General features: G+C 44.8%; 1 protein-coding gene and 1 pseudogene across 3 annotated transcripts in view; both read left to right on the top strand.

Annotated features, from left to right (window-relative positions):
* The first annotated feature begins 1,203 nt into the window (after positions 1-1,203).
* Positions 1,204-27,999, top strand: part of LOC124788124 (collagen alpha-1(XVIII) chain-like) — a 674,174-nt gene continuing 647,378 nt past the window's right edge. For all 3 annotated transcript variants that reach the window (XM_047255257.1, XM_047255259.1, XM_047255258.1), the window contains exon 1: positions 1,204-1,310. In XM_047255257.1, the coding sequence (XP_047111213.1) occupies positions 1,285-1,310 (26 nt within the window). In that variant the 5' untranslated portion in view covers positions 1,204-1,284. The remainder of the gene's footprint in view (positions 1,311-27,999) is intronic.
* On the top strand, positions 8,159-8,276 carry LOC124790326 (annotated as a pseudogene).

Here is a 27,999-nt window from a genome sequence, read left to right on the forward strand (position 1 = left end):
TAGCATGTAAAAGCAGTACAGACAGCGAACATAAAAAAAAAATTGGGAATTTGTGGTAAGATGTTATGGGACCAAACTGCTAAGGTCATCGGTCGCTAAGTTTACACACTACTTAATCGAACTGAAACTAACTTACACTAAGTACAACACACACACACCCATGCCCGACGGAAGGAGCACCAGCAAACGTTCAGCTGACATAAAGGGCAGAACTGCACAGACAAAGGCAGTCTGTTACAAGAAAAAGATACTGCTTGGATCGAGGATCCAGAACGTGGAGACCAAAAAAAGGTTGTTAAGTACTTTGACTGGAGCGTAGCCACATATGGCACGAAAATATGAACTATTTGTATATGCGAAAATAAAAATCTGGAGTTATTTAAAAAGTGTTGCTGGAACGTGATGTGAAAAATATGGCGGAAAGCAACGCTCACAAATGAAAAACCCTTAGAAGAATATGTGAAGCAAGATCTCTGCTACTAACACTATGGCCAGCTGCACCAAAACAATGTCTTTCCTGGCTAATGAAAAAGAATTAATTATTCGAGGCAAGAGAAGGACAGGTAGAGTTTATTACACCAAACAAATCAGCTGTGATGTACGAGACGCTTCGCATGAGAAATTGAAGAGACAAACAGACAACAGAAAGAAGTTTTGAAGAAGAATTGCTGCCAACCAGTTGTCGGATTAACACTTAAGAAAATATGTGAATAATCTGTCGTCTCAAGAATTTTACTAATTTTTTTTCTGATTGTTTTTGCAATAATTTGAAATTTTCCTAATTAAAGCGAAAATGAAATGAAATGGTCGTATGGCGTTGATAGCCACGAGGCCCCACCTGGGGAAATTCGACCACCTAGTTGTAAGTCTTTTCAGCTGACGCGAAACTGAGCAATTTGCGTGTCGATTATGATGAAATGATGATGAGGACAACACGACACCCAGTCCCTGCAAGGAGAAAGTCTCCGATCCGGCCGGGGATCGAACCTAGGCCCGCTGTATGGCAGTTAGACGAGCTGACCACTCTGCTAAAATTAACACGGGAATGCTTTGCACGAGTGTTGTAGCGACGGAGTACTTGCAGCGAGGAGGAGACGGAGGTGGGCGTGCCGGTACGAGGGGACGCGGTGTGTGGTGTGTTGCCTACGCTGCGGGGGCCAGGCGCGGCAGCTGCAGCAGAGTCTGTCTGAGGCAGTAGCGGTGTCGGCGCGGCAGCGAGCAGACGTACCAGCAGTCAGCTGCTCTGCTCCCAGTGCGACGGGCGACGAGAGACTCACTGCCGCCATGGCGGCAGCCGCCGGACGCCACGGGTGAGTCGAGCAGACGCCTGCCAGATAATTTGTCAGATTGTAGCGGTGGTACGATTCATAGAAGCCAAGACAGCCATATCCATATCCATAGTCTGCAAAACACCGGGAAGCATATGATGAAGAGTATTTCCAATCGTACCATGTCCTAGGGATTCTTTCTGTACCATTCACGTATACAGCGCGGAAGGAATGACTGCTTCATTGTCTCTGTGCATGGTGTGATTAATCTTACCTTTGTGGTCCCTATGGAACCAATACATAGAGGTTTTTCGTTTATCCTTGGATACTTACTACGGTTTCATGAAAGTTTATAAGTAGGCTTTCGTGGTACAGTTCATGTTATCTTCAAACGCCCGCCTATCCGATTTTTCAGCGTTCCCGTAAAGTTCTTCCGTGAGACCATCCGTGCTGCCTTTATTTCTAAATTTTCAGTAGCCACTGTTACTCCTATTTCGAATGGGACCCAAACAGTTCAGCAATAGTCTACGGTTGGTCACACGGGTCGTTTGTAATCCGCCTCCTTTGTAGATACCATGTTTACGTTTACACCCCGCAGGTAACGTTAACTCACTTCCACTTTCCCCCTTACTCTTTGAGTCGCGAATGGGTCACGTGGAGAACGACTGTTGGTTACTCTCCGTCTGATCTCCAATGTCTCTACTTTAGCTTTCGCGGTCTTTTCGCTCAACACACGTAGCAGAGAGCAAGTTGATTCTCGAAATTTTGACACATTGATTGAATTTTCCTAGTATCCCACCAATGAAACGCACTCTGCCATATGTTTTTCCCACGACTGAGTCCAAGTGATCTTTCTGTTTCATATTGCCACAAATTGTAAATCTAGTGTGAGTTTAGTGAATCAGCTATAGTCATACATTTTTTATGTTTAAATCATTTTGTCAAACTTTCCACTATTTTGAAATCTTATCCGGATCTTGGCTCAAATGGCTCTGAGCACTATGCAACTTAACTTCTGAGGTCATCAGTCGCCTATAACTTAGAACTAATTAAACCTAACTAACCTAAGGACATCACACACATCCATGCCCGAGGCAGGATTCGAACCTGAGATCGTAGTGGTCGCTCGGCTCCAGACTGTAGCGCCTAGAACCGCACGGCCACTCCAGCCGGCTATCTGGATCTGATGGGATATATGTGTAGGCATCTCAGATCATTATAGACAATACCATAACCTGTGAAATGTCTGACATTACTGTTATCTACCATTCCATTAATATATAACATGAACAGTGAAATGATTATGTACCGGAGCGCGCAAAATGGACTATTAAGCTTTATATCCAGTACTAACACTACTAATCTGATATTAAGTGCTCCTATATGTCGTACCAAGTAATTAGGAGAAAAATCAAACTTTCAGTCTTCTACTTTTAACTGTGCAAGCTGTCGAATTAGTTGAAACACTTCACTTTTATTCGTGAGATTGGGGTTCAAACCCGCGATCAGCCATTCGGACTTGGGTTTTCTGTAGTTGCCCAAAATTACTTCGTGTGAAATTATATACACATATAAACAATATAGCCAAGTTTAAAGAATGGGCTACTTCGCGTCATTATTTCTCACTCGCAAAAGAAGCGCGGGAAAGGTGATTGTGAGCATGGCTGTGTACATGAGCTGCTCGCTGTTATCTTGTCAGCCCACGCGGTCGCACGAAGGCTCGTGTGGTGCTGAGATGCGGAACAGACGGAGGGCATCTAATATCTTAGGGTTAGCCGCGTAGGTGCCTATCAAGGGACTGGAGAGCTTCGTATGTTTTGCGAGACAGCATCAAAACCGTGAATTTGCGTAGGGTACAAATCAAAGCATAGTACATAGGTGGAGCTAATTTTTTGCTCTTTAGTAATTACGTCTACAGGTTTATTTCAGCCGTTTTGCAATATATGGCAGTAGCGGCAAGTGGTGGTGCAGGTGGTGTCATACAGTAAGCTTAGGCATTCGTAGAAACAACGCCATCAAAATACTAGTCGATTTGTTGAAAAATGGTTCAAATGGCTCTCAGCACTATGCGACTTAACGTCTGAGGTCATCAGTCGCCTAGAACTTAGAACTAATTAAACCTAACTAACCTAAGGACATCAAACACATCCATGCCCGAGGCAGGATTCGAACCTGCGACCGTAGCGATCGCTCGGTTCCAGACTGTAGCGCCTAGAACCGCTCGGCCACTCCGGCCGGCCTAGTCGATTTGTGATTGCATCATAAAGTTACTCTCGATTGAATGTGTCAACTTACGAGCACAGTTCTCTTCATTTGCACGAAGTTTTAGTTTTCTGCTTTAAACAGAAAGAGAGCTACGGATGAGGCTCATAGAATACTGGGTTTAAGAACGCTCAGAGAATGGTTTCAGCGCTTCAAGCACAGTCATTTGGACCGCGAAGACCGCTGTGACGGCGGAAGAGAGAAGGTTTTCCGAAGCTACTGAAACCGATGGAACCAATAACAGAAGATCGATATAGAAAGCAATTCATGCGTTTGAGCATAGCACTGATAAACGAACACAATACAGCGATAGACATGAAAAGGTGATTTTTCAGCATGACAGTGCTCGACCGCAGGCCTGTAAACCCATCAAAACATACCTGGAAACGATGAAATGGGAAGTCTTGCCCCACCCGCCGTATTCTCCAGACCTCGTTCCCTCTGACTACTATCTTTTCTGATCAATGGCACACGGCGTGGCTGTCCAGCACTTTCTGTCATATGAGAAGGAGTAAAATTGGATCTCCACAAGACACGCCCAGTTCTTCCGCCGCAGGATTCCTACAATGTCCGAAAGAAGGCTGAAAGTAGTGGCCAGGAATGGCCAATACTTTGTAGCGTAAAGTTGTACGTTCTTCACAATAAAGCCTCGAACATCGAGAGAAACGGCGGAATCGAAGTTGTAAATCTAATAGTGGTGAGTTATTAATAGTTTTGGCCGGCCGGAGTGGCCGAGCGGTTAAAGGCGCTACAGTCTGGAACCGCACGAACGCTACGGTCGCAGGTTCGAATCCTGCCTCGGGCATGGATGTGTGTGATGTCCTTAGGTTAGTTAGGTTTAAGTAGTTCTAAGTTCTAGGGGACTTACGACCACAGCAGTTGAGTCCCATAGTGCTCAGAGCCATTTGAACCATTTTTTTATTAATAGTTTCATTTTGTTTTGCCGTGCAAATATATCACCTTAAACATTTTAACTTGATGAAAATAACTTTATGTCAATATATTTTAGTGTAGTACTACTTGTTTGCAAACACCAATAAATGTGGGGTGCAGAAAACAACATATTCAAAATTTTGGAGTGTTTAGAGAAAATCAAAAGAAAACATTTTTACGTGCCGAAAATGTCACAGGTCCATTGTTTCTCCGCTAGGTGTCCTTGAAGATTTTGACGCTATTGGCATTCAATGAAGATATTCGAACTGTCGTGTTATGAATATTGTTTCAGAGACGTTGCTGACGTCATATGAATTTCCTTTTGTGCGGAGGTGATGAATGGTCCGGTATACTAGATACCGACAGACAGTCCAGAAAAGCTGGTAGCCCGTCTGGCAGAAGCTGCAGCCATTATTCGGGAAACACCTGGTTGTTCCTTGCGCGTTACGTAATCATTAGCATGCAGATGCCACTCATGCATTAATGGAAACAGGGGACATTCCCAGTAACATCTCTAAAACACTATTTATGTCACTTGAGGTAACTCCTTCATGGACCCTTAGCAAGGAAAAAGTGCACCTGAGACGTTTTGTCCCATAAAAAAATGTTTCCACTTCTCTCCTCGAAGTTTTTTTGCACCTTGTATATCGTCTCTTCTTGTGGCCTTACGCGCGATATACTATGGAGGGAATAAATCTGGGCGAGTCCTTACGGAATTAACAGTTCTCAAAATCTTCACTCCGCGAAATGAAGATGGCCGGTCATGCAAGTTTCCTATGTGCCATGAGCATCATGTGTTGGCTTAGCTGATCAATTACAAATTAGGAGCAGGCATTTCAACTCCAAAGAGCACCAGCCTTGTTTGATTGTGCTTGTAATAACCTGACAAGCAGCCCTCGTAACCATTACTGGATATTGTTTTCGTGAGCAGACAAATATGACTTTTATTACTGGGCTGAAGGCTCTGTTGGTCCTGGCGGTTACAGTGAGACGCAAGTAAGCCAAGTTTCCTTATCTTTCTTGTTGTATATAGTCGCACTGCAGAGACAGCATCCGTAGCAACCCAGTTCTTTTTATACCAGCGGCAATACACGCGAATGGTAATGTCACCGATGACAGCGCTGCTGAAATGGATTTGCTATAGACGGTTTTCCGAAGTTTTTCAGCAAAGAAGATGTAAAATATATTCCATAATCCGAATCAAGAATAGCTGCCAACACGAGTAACTTAGTAGATAACCTCGGTGCAGCGAAGCAAAATAAAGTGACTTAAGAAAGGCGCGTCTTCCGGTCCAGACTGTATACCAAGTAAGTTTCTTTCTTTGTACCCAGATGAAATAGGTACACTTTTATCGATCGCATATAAACTCGCTCGACGCAAGATCTGGACCTAAGTTGCACAAATCAACCAATACACAGGAAAAGAATTAGAACTAATCCGCTGAATTGTAGACCCATCGATTTGCAGCTGGGTTTTGGATCATACACTGTGTTCCAACATTACGAATTAACTCGAAGGTAACGGTCTAATGACACATAACCAATAATGATTCAGAAAACATCGTTCCTGTGAAACACAACTGGCTCTTTACTTACACGAAGTATTGAGTGCCGTCGACAGGAGATCTTGCGTTGATTCCATTTCTCTAGATTTGCAGAAGGGTTCCGACACCGACCCTCACAAGCGCCCCCTAATAAAGCTGCTTGTCCGTAGAGTATCGTCTTAATTGTGTGAGAATCTATTAAATTACGAATAAACGATAAATCACACAAAATTAAACGTTGTCGATTCAGTAAGTATCTATAAGTTATAGCTACAAAAAACTTAAACGATCACATAGAAAATGCTTTGGGGTGAAAACCAAAGACTGCGTTTTATTGGCAGAATACTTAGAAGATGCTACAAATCTACTAAAGAGACTGCCTATCTAGACTTGTCCGTTGTCTTATGGAGCATTACTGCACAGAGTCTTATCAGATAGGATTGACGGAAAACTTCGAAAAGTTGAAAGAAGGGCACCTCTTTTTGTAACTAACTAAAACTAACTCCTCCCGAACAGGCCAGGAAGGCCCCAAGGTACCGACTGGCCGCCGTGTCATCCTCAGCCCACAGGCGTCACTGGATAGGGAGATGGAGGGGCATGTGGTCAGCACACCGCTCTCCCGAAATCGGAGCCGCTACTTCTCAATCAAGGAGCTCCTCAGTTTGCCTCACAAGGGCTGAGTGCACCCCGCGTGCCAGCAGCGCTCGGCAGACTGGATGGTTACCCCAGTCCGACTGTGGTAATCTGACGGCAACCGGTGTTACCACTGCGGCAAGGCCGTTGGCACCTCTTTTTGTATTATCGCGAAATAGGGGAGAGAGTATCACGGTTATAATACCCGAGTTGGGGTTGAAATCATTAAAACAATGGCGTTTTATGATGCAGCGAGAGTTTTCCACGAAACTGCAATGATCTCCGGATGCTAATAGATTTTGTGGACTGCAGCCTACATACAGAGATATGACCATTTGTAAAATAAGGGAAATCAGACCTTGCATGGAAAGATTTAGGCGTTCGTTTTTCCCACATGCTATTTGAGAGAGAAATGGTAGTGAAATAGTCTTAAAGTGGTGCTGTGAATTATTTACCAAACACTAAAGTATGAATTGCAGAGTAGTACAGAAGATGTAGATGTAGCTGTAGAAGTAGACCAAAAGAGATTTGTACGTCTAACCAGAAAGAACCCATTTTGTAGACTGTCGAAGGGGATCGAGGCATATGTGAACAACACATGCCAGAGTATGTGACACACCTCATACTACGACGTCGAGCGTATTCCGTGGGTAGTTCACGTAATCGTATCGTGTACAACGCGTTCAGGGTCTTTTACTTCACGGTTCTGAACCTCGGGAGACCGTTTACCGATGATTTGTTTGAATAAGATGCCAATCTCTTTTATATTTCTCGGTTTACGTTCGCACGCGAGTCAACATCTGGAAGAAATGAAATCACAAAGTTTCAAAACCAACACGAGGACGGATGAAAATCCTTGTGGCACAAATCAGGTTAGACAAAAGCAATACGTTCAGATGAATATGTGGACTGAAATTAGAGACGACAGGCTAGTGCCGGCCGAAGTGGCCGCGCGGTTCTGGCGCTGCAGTCTGGAACCGCGAGGCCGCTACGGTCGCAGGTTCGAATCCTGCCTCGGGCATGGACGTGTGTGATGTCCTTAGGTTAGTTCGGTTTAACTAGTTCTAAGTTCTAGGGGACTAATGACCTCAGCAGTTGGGTCCCATAGTGCTCAGAGCCATTTGAACCATTTTTTTGACAGGCTAGTAGATGTGTATATTCTCCCAGACTGTCTTAGGCGTATTGTTTTCAATTATCGTTGACACCATTCTACCAGAAGCTACAGAATGTGACGCTGAGAATAAGCTGGACAGTGGGATTCCTGCACATTTCAAATACATTATTTGAGATACAGGGGATGATATCTACGATATAGATCGGGCGCCTCTCCTAAGAGCCATCAGGCGCCTTTTATCTAGCGCTTCGGCAAATATTTGCAATTTCGTGTTTACAGTGTGTAGCTAGAGTCAACCCAAAGGAACAGTGCTCATCACGTCTTTCATGCGATGTCCAATGTTTGTTTCGTGTTACAAACAAAATTATTTTTAAAGCAAAATTTTACGTGCCCACTCGGCAAAGTAGCAACAGCCTTGCCGCAGTGAACACACCAGTTCCCGTCAGATTACCGCAGTTAAGCGCTGTCGGGCGTGGCTGGTACTTGGATAGGTGACCATCTGGGCCGCCATGCGCTGTTGCCATTTTTCTGGGTCATAGCGGCTCCGGTCACAGAAAACCATCATAACGACTGGCAGAGCGGTGTTCTGACCACACTCCCCTCCTATTGCAACCTCAGCTGAGGCTGACACGGTGGTCGGATGGTCCCGATGAGCCACTTGTGGCCTGAAGACGGAGAAAACACTCGATAAAGTGATCCCAAATTACTGTGATATTCGTTTAACTGATATGTATTTACAGGTAAAGTAAAAACACGAAGAATAACCAGTACTCCAATAGCGACTGAGCAGCACTGCTATTGCATAGCGGTAGCAGTCAGCGCAGTACAGGGCAGTGCTGTCACTACTGGAGTGCTGGTTATTCTTCGTGTTTTACTTTACCTATTACACTCCTGGAAATTGAAATAAGAACACCGTGAATTCATTGTCTCAGGAAGGGGAAACTTTATTGACACATTCCTGGGGTCAGATACATCACATGATCACACTGACAGAACCACAGGCACATAGACACAGGCAACAGAGCATGCACAATGTCGGCACTAGTACAGTGTATATCCACCTTTCGCAGCAATGCAGGCTGCTATTCTCCCATGGAGACGATCGTAGAGATGCTGGATGTAGTCCTGTGGAACGGCTTGCCATGCCATTTCCACCTGGCGCCTCAGTTGGACCAGCGTTCGTGCTGGACGTGCAGACCGCGCGAGACGACGCTTCATCCAGTCCCAAACATGCTCAATGGGGGACAGATCCGGAGATCTTGCTGGTCAGGGTAGTTGACTTACACCTTCTAGAGCACGTTGGGTGGCACGGGATACATGCGGACGTGCATTGTCCTGTTGGAACAGCAAGTTCCCTTGCCGGTCTAGGAATGGTAGAACGATGGGTTCGATGACGGTTTGGATGTACCGTGCACTATTCAGTGTCCCCTCGACGATCACCAGTGGTGTACGGCCAGTGTAGGAGATCGCTCCCCACACCATGATGCCGGGTGTTGGCCCTGTGTGCCTCGGTCGTATGCAGTCCTGATTGTGGCGCTCACCTGCACGGCGCCAAACACGCATACGACCATCATTGGCACCAAGGCAGAAGCGACTCTCATCGCTGAAGACGACACGTCTCCATTCGTCCCTCCATTCACGGCTGTCGCGACACCACTGGAGGCGGGCTGCACGATGTTGGGGCGTGAGCGGAAGACGGCCTAACGGCGTGCGGGACCGTAGCCCAGCTTCATGGAGACGGTTGCGAATGGTCCTCGCCGATACCCCAGGAGCAACAGTGTCCCTAATTTGCTGGGAAGTGGCGGTGCGGTCCCCTACGGCACTGCGTAGGATCCTACGGTCTTGGCGTGCATCCGTGCGTCGCTGCGGTCCGGTCCCAGGTCGACGGGCACGTGCACCTTCCGCCGACCACTGGCGACAACATCGATGTACTGTGGAGACCTCACGCCCCACGTGTTAGCAATTCGGCGGTACGTCCACCCGGCCTCCCGCATGCCCACTATACGCCCTCGCTCAAAGTCCGTCAACTGCACATACGGTTCACGTCCACGCTGTCGCGGCATGCTACCAGTGTTAAAGACTGCGATGGAGCTCAGTATGCCACGGCAAACTGGCTGACACTGACGGCGGCGGTGCACAAATGCTGCGCAGCTAGAGCCATTCGACGGCCAACACCGCGGTTCCTGGTGTGTCCGCTGTGCCGTGCGTGTGATCATTGCTTGTACAGCCCTCTCGCAGTGTCCGGAGCAAGTATGGTGGGTCTGACACACCGGTGTCAATGTGTTCTTTTTTCCATTTCCAGGAGTGTAGTACATATCAGTAAGACGAATATAGCAGTAAAATAATTTGGGACCGATCTATCGAATGGTCACGTAAAATCTCGATATAAAAATCGTTTTATTTGTAGTGGGAAACAAGCCGACGGTTTCCGTTGACAATGGGCGTCTCATGATAAACTTGATGAGCAGTGTTTGTCTGAGTTGATTCCAGCTACACACTGTAAACACGAAATTGCAAATGTCTGCCGAAACACCAGAGAAAAGGCGCCTGGCGATTCTTAGGAGAGACTCCCCGTGTATATATCATTTTAGTTTATCTGTTAGACATTCCTAATGTAGAGATGCTCCATGATGTATTACGGAAGCTAGCGAAAACATTGTCTGGCTTTCAAATGTTGCATCAAACCATGATACTGCGAGTACATGCGAATGCAGATTAAAACGGAGACCAATTTGAAAATTTGTTACGAATTTGTGGCTTGAGAACTATATAAAACGTTAGTCTATTGTTATTGTTGTGGTCTTCAGTCCTGAGACTGGTTTGATGCAGCTCTCCCTGCTACTCTATCATGTGCAAGCTTCTTCTCCCAGTACCTACTGCAACATACATCCTTTTGAATCTGCTTAGTGTATTCATCTATTGGTCTTCCTCTACGATTTTTACCCTCCACGCTGCCCTCCAATACTAAATTGGTGATCTCTTGATGCCTCATAACATGTCCTACCAACCGATCCCTTCTTCTAGTCAAGTTGTGCCACAAACTCCTCTTCTCCCCAATTCTATTCAATACCTCCTCATTAGTTATGTGATCTACTCATCTAATCTTCAGCATTCTTCTGTAGCACAAAATTTCGAAAGCTTCTGTTCTCTTCTTATCCAAACTGGTTATTGCCCATGTTTCACTTCGATACATGGCTATACTCCACACAAATACTTTCAGAAACGACTTCCTAACACTTAAATCTATACTTGATGTTAAAAAATTTCTCTTCTTCAGAAACGCTTTCTTGCCATTGCCAGTCTACATTTTATATCCTCTCTACTTCGACCATCATCAGTTATTTTGCTCCTCAAATACCAAAACTCCTTTAATACTTAAAGTGTCTCATTTCCTAATCTAATACCCTCAGAATCACCAGACTTTATTCGACTACATTCCATTATCCTCGTTTTGCTTTTGTTGATGTTCATCTTATACCCTCCTTTCAAGACACTGTCCATTCCGTTCAACTCCTCTTCCAGGTCCTGTCTCTAACAGAATTACAATGTCATCGGCGAACGTCAAAGTTAATAACTCTAAAACGTAGTATGGCTGGACCGTTTGATGAGCTTTTTCTTGTTTTATGTGAAGAAAGCGTCCTCAATGTTTGGAAAAGTATTTCTGACACGCTCTTTTTTCTAAAACTTCAGTGTTAATGTTTATATTCTCGTGCGACAGTATTTGCTTGCTGATATGGAGACTAGGAGACTAGATTACGCTAAGGTTCCACTGACGAAAATCTCTTTATGTCTAATGCAAAGATAGGGAATAATTAGGCTCGCCATGTGTGACATTTCTCAACCATTAACAATATATGTTTGTAGAAACCAGTTTCCAGAGCTCAAATCCGCATAATCAGTTTGCTTATTAATATAATATGTTAGATACATGAACACGACATACACTTTTTCTGTTCAGTGAAACACAGTGTATCATTTTCAGATTGTAGAAACTGATTCCGATACAGAAGTCACAATATCACAAACCGGTACCTCTTAAGACGTATTCTAAACACGTCAAGAACAGTAAATATCCAGGATCGTAGAGCAAAATTAGAAGCTTCCTTGAAACAAGCAGGGCAGCATAATTCACGTACTCCCTAAAAATAGTCATCAGAGGCAGTGTGATGAGTAATGTTGCCCTTGATCTGCCGAGGAGAATCAACTTATCAGCTGGAATGAGTCGTAGACCAAACACTTTAAGTGAAGATGATACAGATGTATTACTTGCCCGCACACTTCTTCATGGCCCCAGTTGAAATTAATGGTCACGCAAATAATTTACACACAAATACTAAACGGAATTACCTTACTGCCATTCTATATAAAGTGTAGCATGTAACTGAATTTCATGTCTCCCGATTCTTCGTTAACTTGAAACTTCTCCTATAACTAATGGTGTTCTTTGCATCATTTATTTTCTCGTCATGTCATTTACGTTTCTGTGAGAATCGTAAGCGACAATCAGATTGATAGTCAATTACGAAACGCGAATGTAAGCGCGTAAATGCTTCGCACAACAATTTTCGCCCGCAAAGATATGAATAAAGATGAGACTTTGATGTGCCGTTTACTCCGTGGTATCTGTGTACAGCAAGAGTGAGGAAAGAAATCGACTTCATTGTTTTCGAACAACACATGCCAGCACTTACTTAAAGCATGTACGGAAACCCAGGAAAACGTAAATCTTTGTTGTCGGAATGGGGTTCGAATCCCGTTCGTCCAGATCACGAGTCCAGCGCAGTAACCACTGTGTCACTCGCTCGCCAGTTTCTGACCACATACGGATCGCAATGCTAATCATGGGCTCGTCCTGTCCGAAATCTGCTCAGCCATGACAGGTTTTTCTGATAAATCTGCGGAATTTACCACGTGCAATGTAAAATAAAATTTTTAATCACAACACAGCAAAAAAGGAATATTTACGTTGAAACTCACAAATCTTACTTGAAGGCCGCACGGGGTAGCCGCGCGATCTAGGGCGCCTTGCACAGTTCGAACAGGTCCCCCCGTCGGAGGTTCGAGTCCTCCCTCGGGCATGGGTGTGCGTGTGTTGTCCTTAGATTAGGTAGTGTGTAAGCCTTGGGACCGATGACAGCAGTTTGGTCCCATAGGAACTTACCACCACAAAATCTTACTTCAAGACCATGTCCTAAGCATACATCTATTTCACCAAAAGTATCTGGACAGCTAGTTGTGGACATTAATATGAAGTGAGTCCACCCTTCGCCCTTATAACAACTTGAAGTCTGTTGGGAATACTTTCAATAAGTTGCTTGAATGTTTGTGGAGGAATCGTAGCCCACTCTTCCTCAATAGCCAAAACCAGAGAAGGCAGTTGGGCACTGGTATCTGGAGCGAAGTCGACGTTCCGACTCATCCCAAAGGTGTTCCATTGTGGTCAAGTTGGGACTCTGGCCAGGCCAGTCCATTTCAGGAATACTATCGTCCACAAACCACTGCCTCACAGAGCTGCTTTATGACAGGGTGCATTGTCTTGCTGTTACAATTGTCGTCTCCGAACTGTTCCTCTACTGTACGGAGTACACAATGCTGACAAACATGCTCACACCCTTCCGCATTTACCGTGTTTTTGGGCGTAGCAAGGACATCACATTCTAGCTATGAGAAACACTCCATACCGCAACACCATCTCCTCCGTACATTGCGTATGATAGCTGGTAATATTCTCCAGGAATTCGCCAAACCCCAAACCTCCCAGCGGATTGCCAGAGGGTATAGCGTGTTGCATCACTACAGCCACGCATTGTCCAATGGCGTTACTCTTTACACAATATCAAGCGTCACGTGGCACTGGCTACCGAAATGAATGGCTTATGAGGAGTTCCTCGGCCATTGCATCCCATTTTTAACTCCATATGCACAGCCATTGTGATAGCTGGACTGGCTGTAGCACTTTGGAATTCACGAGTGATTCTTTTCACTGATTTTATTGGATTTTTTTTTACAAACACCCACCGCAGTGCTCGACGGTGTCTGCTCGTCAGTACATGAGGTCTGCCTGGTCTCGGCTTAACTGTGGTTGTTCCTTCACCTTTCCACTTCATAGTCACATCTCCAACGGTCGACTTGGGCAGCTTTAGAAGGATTGAAATGTCCCCGATGGATTTGTTACCCAGCTGACACCCAGTGACTAGTCATTGGGCTCTCGTGACCGACCCATTCTGAGTTTACTGCTTCGCTATGGACAACACAATATTCCCCGTCTCCCTTCAAACGTGAAAGTCCGCCTCTCGTTACATCTAGTGGTCAGTTCCGCATTTGATAGGGGTGTACTGATACAGTTGATCAGAATGTCTTTGTGATATATTCTCTCTACCGGGCCAACACTCTAACGGATGCTTGTCGGCGCGGAGGGGTATCAAAGTACTACTCGCCAAGAGTTTCAAAACATTCCGCAACTCCTCTCCCACTCTTTTTCTCTCTCTCCCCATCTGTCTCTCTCCCCCTCCCCTCTCTCTCCCTCCCTCCCAATTTCGATACGATGGCCATAAATGCTACGGAAGTAGCGACTACGGAATTATACGTTCAGCGGAGAATTCAGTTTCTACCAAGGCTGTAAATCGTCACGAAATCGATAATGGAGCAACAATGCTGACAAATTGAATCTTTATGTCTGATAATCATGTTCGATTTAAGGCTGGATAAGTTCCAAGAGCTGTGCATGTAAGACGCAGCTGATCACGTTCAGTCCCTGTTGCATTTTATCTTCCCCATTGTTTAATACGTACATTTTAATGCTTTTTAAACTACAGTAATGATGGTTCCAGACAGAAGGTGACTTACTCTTGCTGTGTATCCGGACACATGGCTGAAAAAGACTTATAAGTTTGTGGCGCCCTCCTTTGGTAATGCTGGAATTCAGTATGGTGTTGGCCCACTCTTAGCCGTGATGACAGCTTCCACTCTCGCAGGCATACATTCAATCATGTGCTGGAAGGTTTCTTGGGGAATGGCAGCCCATTCTCCACGGAATGCTGCACTGAGGAGAGATATCGATGTCGGTCGGTGAGGCCTAGCACGAAATAGGCGTTCCAAAACATCCCAGAGGTGTTCTATACGATTCAGGTCAGGACTCTGTGCAGGCCAGTCCATTACAGGGATGTTATTGTCGTGTAACCACTCCGACACTGGCCGTGCATTATGAACAGGTGCTCGATCGTGTTGAAAGATGCAGTCACCATCCCCGAATTGCTCTTCAACACTGGGAAGCAAGAAGGTGCTTAAAACATCAGTGTAGGCCTGTGCTGTGATACAGCCAGCAAAACAACAAGGACAAGGGGTGCAAGCCCCTTCCATGAAAAACACGGTCATACCATAACATCACCGCCTCCGAATTAAACTGTTGGCACTACACACACTGGCAGATGACGTTCACCGGGCATTCGTCACACCCACACCCTGCCATCGGATCGCCACATTGTGTACCGTGAACCGTCACTCCACACAACGTTTTTCCACTGTTCAGTCGTCCAAAATTTATGCTTCTTACACCAAGCGAGGCGTCGTTTGACATTTACTGGTGTGATGTTTGCCTTATGAGCAGCCATGAAATGCAAGTTTTCCCACCTCCCGCCTAACTGTCATAGTACTTGCAGTGGCTCGTGATGCAGTTTGGAATTCCTGTGTGATGGTCTGGATAGATGTCTGCCTGTTATATATTACGACCCTCTTCAACTGTGAGCGGTCTCTGTCAGCCAACAGATGAGGTCGGTCTGTACGCTTTTGAGCTGTACGTGTCCCTTCACTTTCCGACTTTTCTATTATATCGGAAACAGTGGACCTAGGCATGTTTAGGAGTGTGGATATCTCGCGTACAGACGTATGACACAAGTGACACCCAATCACCTGACCATGTTAGAAGTCCGTGAGTTCCGCGGAGCGCCCAGTTCTGCTCTCTCACGATGTCTAATGACTACTGAGGTCGCTGATATGGAGTACCTGGCATTAGGTGGCAGCACGTCCCTAAAACCACGACTTGCTTGAAGTTATTAACTGTTATTTCATATTATTTCGTGATTTACGTAGTTTCAAATAAATGAGAATATTTTTCACCGATTTTTATTAGCACAATAATTCAAACGCATTTATGGTTGCTGTATTTACACCCACACTGCTCATAACATCGGAGTTCTGTAGGGCCTATCCATGCTGCGATAAGCCGTAAATATGATGGACGCCCACTGTTTGATAGGACCGGTTTCTAATATACTGCTCCAGCCACCATTAAGCGTTACGTTATTAATCCGTGTAACCATAAATCAAAACGATCTGATCACGATCTGACTTTAAGTCAACTTACTTTGTTAGTAATTATATCACCTTGGCAGTCTGGCCCTAAACTTAATAGTAACATTTATATACATAATGAATATTAATTCTTTTGGCGGCTTTTCAGTTCTGTTAGCGCCCGCTTCACATCTCACGTGTCCGACCTCACAGGCAGACACTTAGTAGCTCCTTGAACAATCCACGTATCATTCTAAGAAATACAGTGGAACACTGTGGTTGTCCACACGCGGATCTGAGAATGTTTCATTTTATTTAAAGCTGATAGGCCGCCGTCAAATGATTTACGTCACTATAGCATTTCTTGTTAATATGTAAGCGGGTCCTCCATTTTCGTATGGACTTGAGCATCACTTGGGTCGACAGGATACACCGTGGATTTTTTGCAACATTAACGGAGGATAGTTATCAACCTGCTCACATAGCGTGACGCGCAGTGCGCTAGCTTGAGACACAAGGAGGTGAGCCGACCCGGAACGAACCTGCGAGACCCAATACTCGTGACAGCCGTGGGCTGGTTCATCGGCCAGGTTGAGTACGCTATTTTGGAACTTTCCCACGCTACTTCAGGCAAATGGTGAGCAGGTACACACATCCGCTTCATAGAATACGGTACAGAAATAGTTAAAATGCAATCTCACACGGGGCAGTTTATACGGTTCACAGCCGGGAGGCGCTTAGCCCCATAACCCCCTCCCCCCCCCCTCCTGCACCGCTACTTAAATTACCTTGACGGTCACCAGGAAGGACACCCATCCACAGTGTTAAATCACAAAATAAAATGTGCCAGATTCTGGAAATACGAGGGAAAAGAAGTGGAGGTTAGATTTACAGGTATGTTACTGACAAATATTCATTACACCACAGTTCTTCATCTAGGCTCATATGTGCCATAAATTTGATGGTTTTTCACTGTTAAGTTCCTGAATTACCGTTCCGGTTACCGTTAATAGTTAATCCATGTGGCCATAGCTCGTAACTGCACGTTCGCGTACATCATTTATACAGGGTTTTCGGAAATTCTCGTCACATACTTCTATGACTTGTAGAGGGAAGGGAGTACATAACATTTTCAATACGAACAAACGCCTGGAAACGTACCATTTCTGTTTACGACGCTTTCAGTTCATATGTTTAACTTGTCCTCTTCAGCTTTAAGTGTTGAATTAGACGTGACGCAGAACAGTTATCTGATAACAATTCGAAAGGAAACACAACGATACATCCATTTATCAAAGCACATTTGTTTGTATTAATAATTAAACATTACGTGTTTACATTATTCCAAATCAAAAAAGAACCTAGCATACTGTACGTAAGTACAGTATTGATGCATTAAAACAGCGGCTAGATGTGGCGACTTCCAACGTTGTTACAGACGTTGCACCTACGAAGCCTGTTCTGGTACGCACTCTCCATCCCACCTGTTATCTCTTCAGTTTCTAGTGTAGCGGTCAGAAATCGTGCCAGCCGATCTTCCTCTGTCTCTCTTCACGATTCCTATGGGGAAGATAAGTAGAGGGTTGTAATATATTCCTAGTTTCATCACTTAAAGCGTTTGCCAGTTCAGTTCCAGAATCTTCGTGATCTTCTACAGTGGGTCGAACAAACCTGTGACTAATTGCATTGCCTTTCTCTGTATATTTCAGTATCTCCTATTAGTCCTATTTCGTACGCATCCCACATCCTTGAGCAATGTTATAGGATGGGTCGCAAGAGAGTTTTGTATGCAGTCTTCTATGTAGGCTGTTTGCACCAATTAACTGCAGTTAGTTTGCCACCTGCTGTAACCATGACTGATACTATGTGATCGCCGGCCGCTATGGCCGAGCGGTTCTAGGCGCTTCGGTCTGGAACCGCACGACCGCTACGGACGCGGGTTTGAATTGTACCTTGGGCAGGTTAGTTAGGTTTAAGTAGTTCTAAGTTCTAGAGGACTGATGACCTCAGATGTTAAGTCCCATACTGCTCAGAGCCATTTGAACCATACTATGTGATCGTTCCATATCATTTCCCCACAAATTTTAACACGTAGTTATTGCATGAATTGATCTGTTACGACAGTGACTCACTGATATTGTATTTTGTTTGTGAAGTGCAGAATGTTACATTTCTGAACATTTAAAGCACGTTGCCTCTTTGAGTATTTGCACAGATATTTTCAGACAGTGCTTCATATCTTTTGCTGTGTGAATGGAGCAACTCCTTCTTCTGGACTTGCTAACTGTAGGCTGCAAAAGATCAGGTGCTTCTCGGAGATCCAGTGGGCCGATGCCGAGGACTTGTCCCATGATTCGTCGAAGATCTGCTCGTAGTAATTTAAACCCTAATGGCTGTCTCATGTGGCCTTCTCCGGGTTTTTGCTGAGGAATATGGATCGCTCTAGATGGGAAATACTACCAACGTCCTTATGGTCATTGTTGTTGTGTCTAGGAACCCTGCATACTCGGTTCACTAGACAAACAATCAAACAAATCGTATGAGTTTTATTACAACAAGACAAGAACAAGTACTTAACTTTGATCTGAGAATTCTTGTAGTCCTTTATACATGCTCATCCACAAGTGCAATTACACAGATGTGTTGCAAGCAAAGGGCGACATACAAAATAATCAGTCTTCTTCAGAATGGAGAAATACAGGTAACACTTCTGGTCCTAGTGACGCTACTAACAAAAGTCTGTCAGCTGAGCTGCAGTGACTGCTGATCTCTAACTGTGCTACGTAGTGATTGCTAATGAAGAGGCTACGATGCGTCGGCTAACGAAATGGTTAACGTTGAGGCTACTATCCCGAAGTGGGCTTCCAGCAATCGGGCAGCAATTAATATACGATCAGAAAGAATAACTTAAGACCAAACAGTTTATGTCCTCTTCAGCTAGGGGCCACTGCTGTCGCGTTGTCGTCTTGGCGGTAGGTCGGCAAGCGTGCGATTGGCTGACCTCTTCTCACAGCTTACTCTTCTCTGTCGTTCCCGACTGGCGTGCCGGCGCTGACTTTACGACGGAACAATTGTAGAAAACCATCCCTTCGTCTCCAGCTCTCGTTAAAAATCGAATTAATGTCATCAGCACCCATTATGCTTGAACAAAAGCACAAAAACTGCACACAACAACACTATTTTAAGACACAAGATAAACCAGAACAACAGCTGCTGGATAAAAGAAAAAATTAATGAACTAAAATGGACAATGACAACAGCTTTTGTCAAGGGAAATTTAGGACGTTGCTATAGGAAACAGTCTATACAGCAAAACAGAGAAAAAATAAGCACTATGGATAAAAATTTTGACGCCCTCAGAAGAAATCTCACGAATGCCGTGTGTCACCAACTCTAGCCCTTACAATGGTCTCAGTTCGGCGAGGAAGACCGCACACACGTTTGTTCAGGTACGCCACTCGTTGATGATTGGTCCCTTAGAGCTAACATATTGCGGATATGCTGATTGCTAAGTTTCACTCGCTGTTCCAAACAGTTCCAGACATTTTGTATGGGATTAAGATCGAGTGATTTAGCCGGCCGATCAAGCTACGACAGGGTGGCTGTGTGTTCATCAAAACAGGAACGCATGCGCACGACCTTTGAATACCGCTGTAGTCGTAATGGAAGACAGGGGTCCCACTCCATGCTTATCATGAAGATGTATAAGAAAGGGGAACGCTTGATCACCGAGAATCAGTAAACATTATAAAAATTGATGTAGGTACGTACGTCACACATCTCCTCCTACACTTCTTACACATATCATTTACTGTCTGGAAAGAAGCGCTGCCGGTGATAGAACCACCTACCTATGAAAGTGGCGGGGATGGTGGTGTGTACAAATATATGTGAAATATTTAAACTATATGTGAAATATATGTGACATGTGCATACAGAGGAGACATAGCGGGTAAAAAGCTCCTTCAAAACCCCTGGATCGATTTCAGCCAAACTTGGTACACATGTTACTTACTATCTAGAAAGGAACACTGTGGGAGTAAGAACAAGGAACCTTCTATTTGGGAGGGGAGGGGTGGACACAGAAGCGTGGGGGAGGCGGAGATGGAGGGACAGAGAGAGGGAGGAGATTATTGGCACAGATACGATGTAGGAGGACAAAGAGAGGGTGCGGAGAAGATGGACAGAGAGAGGTGGAAGGAGGAGACAGTCAGAGAAAGGGGAAAAGAGTAGATAGAGAGAGGAGGAGGAGGAGGAGGAGGAGTAGATGTGGAAGTAGAAGACAGACAGAGAAAGGAAGGAAGAACAGATAGACAGAGAGATGGGGTAGTGGAGATTGGCAAAGAGAGGGGGAGGAGGAGGTGGACAGAGACAGAGGCAGGGGGTAATGGACAGAAAGACTGAGGAGGTGGAGCTGGAGAGAGATTGAAGGAGATGCAGTTGCATCGAGATAGGGGGAGGAGTAAATGGATAGGGGGTGAAAGAGAAGAGGACAGATGTTGAGGCATGGAGTAGATGGACTAGTAGAAGACTGGGACAAATACATACCCAGGCAACGCCAGATCTTTATCAAGTGTTCAAATAAATATCTACATTCATATTTGCGGCAACCTGAATGAGTAGGCCGGAAATATCGTACGGAAACAACCCCAAAAACACCGCAAATCCGCCGTCGGCCTGAGCTACATCTATCAGAATCAAAATTCTTCATTGGATAATCGGTGGACTCGATTCCTGCTTCTTCTGAAAAGAAGCAAAATCACGACACACCTCCTGTAGGTACTGCCCAGTTTCTGTGTTGTTTGGCCCACTAAAAACGTGGAGCTTTATCTGCTGCTGTGGGGAACGTCCTTTAACGAGGTACCCGTCTCTAAAACCCAGTGCAAGCAGTTCCCTTAGCCACGTTCGCTTGGTAACTGGTTGAGATTGGCATACATTCAATGATAGCAACAATTCCTTTCGGATTTGAAACTGTCAGTTGCAGGGCATGTCGGTCATCTTCGGTCCCTGTCAGCTACAATCTTTTTACGTCGACTATTTTTACGCCTTATTAAATGGCAACGAGTGGTGCATCATTCCTTGTAGACACGGTGGACAGTCCGTGCTGATATACCAACAAAGCAGGCAACTTCGTCAGCGGCGTGCTCATGGACACATCCAAATACGATAGGTCTTTTCCGCCATTCTGTCGAGTCTCGACGTCGACTGATCTTTCTGCGCTGATTGGACGTAAACGACTGGGACATACAAAACATTTTATTGTCACGACGTAAGTCAGCTGTGTAGTGACACATTGCCGCCAGGGACCAGTGCTACACCTTGCACAGCGCCCCAAAGCTGCCAGAGTGTTCTTTTTAGGGGGTGACTAATATTTTCTCCACTGAACTTGCATCATCGTATGTCCCTAGGAGTCACGTGTGAATGTCTAAAACTCACTCGCCTCAGCGGTGCACAGTTAAGACGTAGTTGCAAGACGTGGGCACGCCTCTGGAGCCTGTTACTCGATCCTGTCGTGAGCAACGTCGAGTGTTATCTGATGGATGACAGGGCGGCGCCGCAGACGCTCCTTTCTCGTGTGGCGCCTTTCCTCCGGTGAGATGTCGAGCGGGAAGAGTGAGGTGGAGACCACTTCTTTCATTACTATCGCTGATAATGGCCTTCGTGTGCATGTTTTATAGCCATATTGCCAAAAACGTATCTCAGCGACGGAATGAGTCATAATCATGATGTTCCGACCGACTCGCTGTAAATGAGATCTTTAAAGGAAAAATACTACTAAGGTGTGTAGCAACATCTTCATCTGCTTCTTCATATACACACATATTCCGCAAGCCACCGTATGGTGCAGGGTGGAGGGTACCTTGTACCACTACTAGTCACTTCCTCTTCTGTTCCACTCTTCCACTCGCAAATCGTGAGAGGGAGAAACGACGCCTACGCACTTCCGTACGATCCGTAATTTGTCTTATCTTTTCTTCGCGGTACTAACTAGATATATACTTTGGAGGTAGTAGAATCGTTCTGCAGTCAGCTGCATATGCATGATGTCAAGATTTTCTCAATTGCGTTTCGCAGAACAGACGAACATCAGCTGGAAACCACCATGCGAAGGCTGAGAATAGGGTCTTGAATCAACAACTCGAAGACCAAAAGATGACTGTAGATTGTTTAAATGACAACAGACCCAACATCACAAGAATCTCTGGCTACAAAGTCGTTAGTCGCCTCGAGTATTTAGATCTAAATGTTCAAATGCGTGTGAAATCGTATGGGACTTAACTGCTAAGGTCATCAGTCCCTAAGCTTACACACTACTTAACCTAAATTATCCTAAGGACAAACACACACACACACCCATGCCCGAGGGAGGACTCGAACCTCCGCCGGGACTGCGTCAACTAGAGCTGAGCAGCCGGCCCCCCGGGAGTGTGTCCCGGGTGCCCGCGCTTAGATCTGTTGTCACTGATATTAGAATTTGCGAGCCCCAGAACCATAGGTGCATTTCGATTGCGAAAAATTCTTCAGCAAACCTGCTCGCATCTGGGAGGAAACCTCCATCACTGCCAAAATAAAGCTCACGCTCGTCCAAACGCTAATCTCCCCTATCGTAAACTATGAAGCGGAAACTGAATGATGACGAAGGCGGATGTCGGAGGGCTTTGGAAATGTGGTGCCACATAACATTATTTCGAATACCGTGGACAGCATATCAAACTAATGAATACATCCGGAGGCAGCTCCTCGTCAGAACAAGACAGTCGTCCCTTGTCAATTAAAATCAGTTGAGACATTTTGGTCATATTGCCAGGAGGCAAGAGACAATGGAAAGAACAATCACAGAGGGAAAAGTAGACGGACGAAGACCCATAGCCGGTTCTAGGCGCTTCAGTCCGGAACCGCGCTGCTGCTACGGTCGCAGGTCCGAATCCTGCCTCGGGCATGGATGTCTGTGATGTCCTTAGGTTAGTTAGGTTTAAGTAGTTTTAAGTCATGGGGACTGATGACCTCAGTTATTAAGTCCCATAGTGCTCAGAGCCATCTGAATAATTTTTGAAGACCTAGAGGAAGCGCATCATTGCCGCGGATAGACCAGTATTAGTGCCTGACCAGAATGGACTTGCAGCAGGCAAGTCACCACACCCAAGACAGAACTTTGTAGAGGGGCTTAGCGTGTGATACCACTACACATCTGCGTAGGGTTAGACCAAAAAGAGAGAGCGTCGCCTTCCGTGCAGGGATTCCCACTGGAGTTCACGAAGCATCGCCGTAAAACCTGCGTGTTGCTCGAACCTACCGGTAATAAATCTAGCAGCCCGCCTCCAAATAGCTTTGATGTCTTCCTTTAATCCGACCGGGTGTGGATCCCACAGGGGTCCTAGACAGACCTCAGAAGTATTCTGTATGTGACCTCCTTTGTAGATGAGCTACACTTTCCTATAACTCTCAAGATAAACCGAACTCGACCCTTCACCTTCCCTAGTACCGTCCTTACGTGCTCGTTCCATTTCATATCGCTTTGCGACGTTACGCCTAGATATTTAATCAACATGACTGAGTCAGTCAACACACTACTAATGCTGTATTTGAACGTTACGGTATTGTTTTTCCTACTCGTCTACATTCTTACGTTTTTCTACATTTAGAGAGAGCTACCATCCATCACACCAACTAGAAATTTTTTCTACGTCATCTTGTATCCTCCTACAGTCACTCAACGACGACACCTTCCCATACACCACAGCGTCCTCAGCAAAAAGACGCAGATGGCTGCTCACCCTGTCCATCAGATCATTTATGCACATAGAGAAAAGGAGCAGTCCTATCGCAGTTCCCTATGGCACTCCTGACGTTTCTCTTGTCTCTGATGAATCCTCGCCGTCGAAGACACCATGCTGACAATTTATATAAAAGAAGCAAAACGCCTACTGTCGATCGGCGATCTACGATGGTTGGATCACAATAAGTGGCCTACACGAATTTGGAAATGAAATCCTCAGGGGAGAAGGAAAGCGTCTGTGAACCAATGGCAGGGAGAGGCCTTCGTAAAGGAGACTGGCTGAAGAGAAGGTGTAAAACGAGAAGTAAGAAGCTGTGATATCAGTAAATAACACTTGCGGTATGATGATGATGATGATGGTGATAAGACATCTTGATCAATAACTAAAAACCTTCGCCTCGATTTAAAGTGTAACGACCACAAAAACTATTTACAGGAAAACTAAATGGCAAACTGCAATTCAGTGGAGGAATCCCTACAAAATGTAGTTCACCTACAAAATAGGTAGCTTACGTACGTACAAAACCTTTGTTCGACTTTACTAGATAGGATCAATAGAAGAGGCAGAGTAGATACCAAAGAAATGGTTCAAATGGCTCTGAGCACTACGGGACTTAACATCTGAGGTCATCAGTCCCCTAGAACTTAGAACTACTTAAACCTAACTAACCTAAGGACATCACACACATCCATGCCCGAGGCAGGATTCGAACCTGCGACCGTGGCAGTCACGCGGTTCCGGACCGAAGCGCCTAGAACCGCTCGGCCACCGCGGCCGGCGATACCAAAGTAGAGCAATGTATTTCGTTGTGGGTTGTTGAATAAGCACGGGAGAACTTCACCAAGCAAGAAGACTGGCTTGAATCCCAACATGTGAGGTGCTTCTTACGGGCTCAGTCGCGATTTCAGAAATGGCTAACGTCTCACATAGTTGTTAAGTTGCACGGACAGTACGACTGCAACAGCATACTCCCTCTCTGCCAGGAGATTGACTCCCACGCCACTGTCCACCATTCACCCTCGAGAGATGCCGAACCGATCAAACGACGCACTTTGGAGCGCGCAATGACGTCAGGGCTCACAGACAAGGCCAATGGCGCGACGGGCGGCATAGCCGACGTTCCAGAGGCAACATCGCTTCCGCAGCCCTAAGCAGCGGTCCGAAGCTTGTCGACCGCAACCAAGGCAGCTTCTAGCGACCTGTGGCCAATTCTCCCTGTATCCCTACACAACAAGTACAGTCCTTATGAATAAATCTAATTAAATGCTTGAAAGAATTAAAATTATGTAAACCTACCTGTGTAAAGTTGATGCATTGCGTTGTTCTGAAAGCGGTGCTGGTATTCAAGACAATAAAAGCGGGTTAAAAGCTGTGGGCTATCTGGGGAAGTTAACCTTGCATTACTGAGCAGTCTAGCTTACCAAATTCCCAACCAGACTAATATTAATTATAATCTTTTAATAGTCATCTTACGACAACCGGTGATATATATATAAAAAGAGAATTTAAATAAAAAGAAATAAATCAGTTTATATATGGACATTTATTTTAACATTGATCATTGTTCCGTTAAAATTTCAGCATATTAAACATGATTCATAACTAAACTGGTGCCTTATTTCGTATTGTGAAAATGTGAGTTTATAATCTTACGGAACACATCAAATATGGAGCCAAGATTGGGAGACTGCATACAACACTGCATTCATAAAATAACACACGAAGAACGTTGAAACATATGCAAGAGGAAATTAACCACAACCAGTCGATTCATTTTTCATCCAAAGAACTTACGTTCGTAGCGCAATCCTGTCCGTCATGAAATTACCACACACTGGTATACTAAATTCATACTAACTCTCTGTGAAATCTTCCCGAAAAGAATAGCTGAGGGCTACTGTGATGATTACACCACATGCTTCACGTGGTCAACTTGGTTTACACAAAGAGTGTAGCTCCACAATAATTTTGATAATTAAAATAAATTACATCGAAACGCAATTTACAAAAGAAAAACATCGAACTGGTTACTATCGTCTTACTATTAACCTGATGGGACAAACAATTGTAAAACCACATGGGACTGGTCTCACAAAGTACACCCGACGTGGGTTGAACATAAAGAAAAGTTGCTATATTGAAAAATATTGTCAAGGCGAGACGTTATAATCTCACGCACATTCGCATTTAAGGTTGGTGATCCTAGTTACAATTACATATCATCAACACGTGGTTCCACTTTACTCACAAAGTAGTGACAAAGCAATTACTGGAAGATATTCTGAACTTCACACTCGAATTACACTGTGTTGCAATTTAAGATAACATTAGATATTTTAGATCTAAACGTGAAATAAAGGTGATTAAATTTTCAGTTAGGCTGAACTTAAGAAATCCATTGTCCAACGGGCTTAGCAGAGATGCGCTTAGCCAGAGACCTTACCACTTCAGACGCTCGCTGCGGACAGATGAACAGACTGCCGTGAGCCCTCCTGAGGGTGCTTCACAGATACAAAACGGAAGTGACCAGAGAGGCAGCTTCCTATACCAACATGACACGGGACGGACAGGACCATACTAAGAATAGAAACCTCTTTGCTTTTAGGAAGCGTAGCTACCTGTTCCAACGGTGGTCCTACTGTTCTCTAGCAGACAGGCTTGTCTGCTACCATCAAGCATGCAACTAGAAATACATTTGCTCATTCATCCTTTCACACAGAAGGGAAGGGGGACGACAGTATCTTATCATATACAGTATATAAAAGAAAGCGGATGTAGGTTCCGTATGAGACTGTGTGACATGAATTACATATAAACTGTGTTTTAAAGTGTGGTAGTGTGACAGATCGCTCTTGTTTATGTGTAAAAGTAACGCGTTCCACTGCTCAGTCTCCTCCCAGATAGAGTCAGAAACACCACAGTAAATTTAGAAGTGGAATTTATGCCGTAAATGACAACAGATTTAAGAAATTAACATGAAAGAAATCCAACATAGACATTTCACCTGGGCATATAATCTAAAACAAAAAGAAAAAAAAGAAAACTGGGACAATAGCTGGCTGACTAAATGGATCACGCGACACTAACGCTCGTAAATTCCACGAACAACTGAAACAAATAACGAATCGACATAGACAGACGTATAGCTCCTTTTCAGTTAAGTGCAATAAAGCCACTAAACAGAACACTCTGCATAAAGTGCTTCCGATGCTACTAGCTACAGCTCACTGGTTTACAACTGTGCTCTCGTGATGGAAAGATGGTCATACACCGTCAGCTACTTGTGTCAACGAAAAATTATTAAGTAGATCTTGGTTAAATTGTATCTTTCGTAACATCCGCAAAATCGACCAGAATAATAGCAACTGGCGACTCACAGGAGGCGCATGGAGAATGTATTATTATTTTGCACTCACGATGTGGTCTTCCGCTGTACCGTCTAACTGACTAAGGCTTGAATCAGCTGCACAAAACATGATGGCACAGGGTGAGACACTGGACACTTATTCGAGACGACGACTGCTCAAATCATCATCCGGCGATCTACATTTAGCTTTTCCCCCATTTCCTTAAATCGCTAAGGCGGATGTTCCGATCGTTTCTTTGAAATGACACGGCCGATTTGCTTCCCCATCTTTCCCAGTCGGAGTTTGTGCACCGCCTATAATTATATGATTGTAGAACGGACATTAAACCATGGTTCAAATGGCTCTGAGCACAATGGGACTTAACATCTGTGGTCATCAGTCCCCTAGAACTTAGAACTACTTAAACCTAACTAACCTAAGGACATCACACACATCCATGCCCGAGGCAGGATTCGAACCTGCGACCGTAGCAGTCGCGCGGTTCCGGACTGAGCGCCTTAACCCATTAAACCATGATCTTCCTTTATTTTCAATGAACTTTGATTTTGCAACAGGCAGTATTCCGATATAAACTGACCCTTATCACTCATTGCAAGCTCCAGTCACCTACGTGTCTACTATTTTCATGTATCATTGCATAAGTAACTAACAGTCTTCCACAACTGGGTTTCGAACCTGCTACCTCCAAGTTGAGTTTCACTGAAACAGCGTGCGTTTATCATTCCATCTACGGACGAGTAGATTATTTTTATGTTAATTGGCAATGGTCGATAGATGTAGCAATAATTTCTAGAGTTCCCAAAGGGAGTGT

Source organism: Schistocerca piceifrons, chromosome 3, assembly GCF_021461385.2.
Source record: "Schistocerca piceifrons isolate TAMUIC-IGC-003096 chromosome 3, iqSchPice1.1, whole genome shotgun sequence".
Classification (NCBI taxonomy): domain Eukaryota; kingdom Metazoa; phylum Arthropoda; class Insecta; order Orthoptera; family Acrididae; genus Schistocerca; species Schistocerca piceifrons.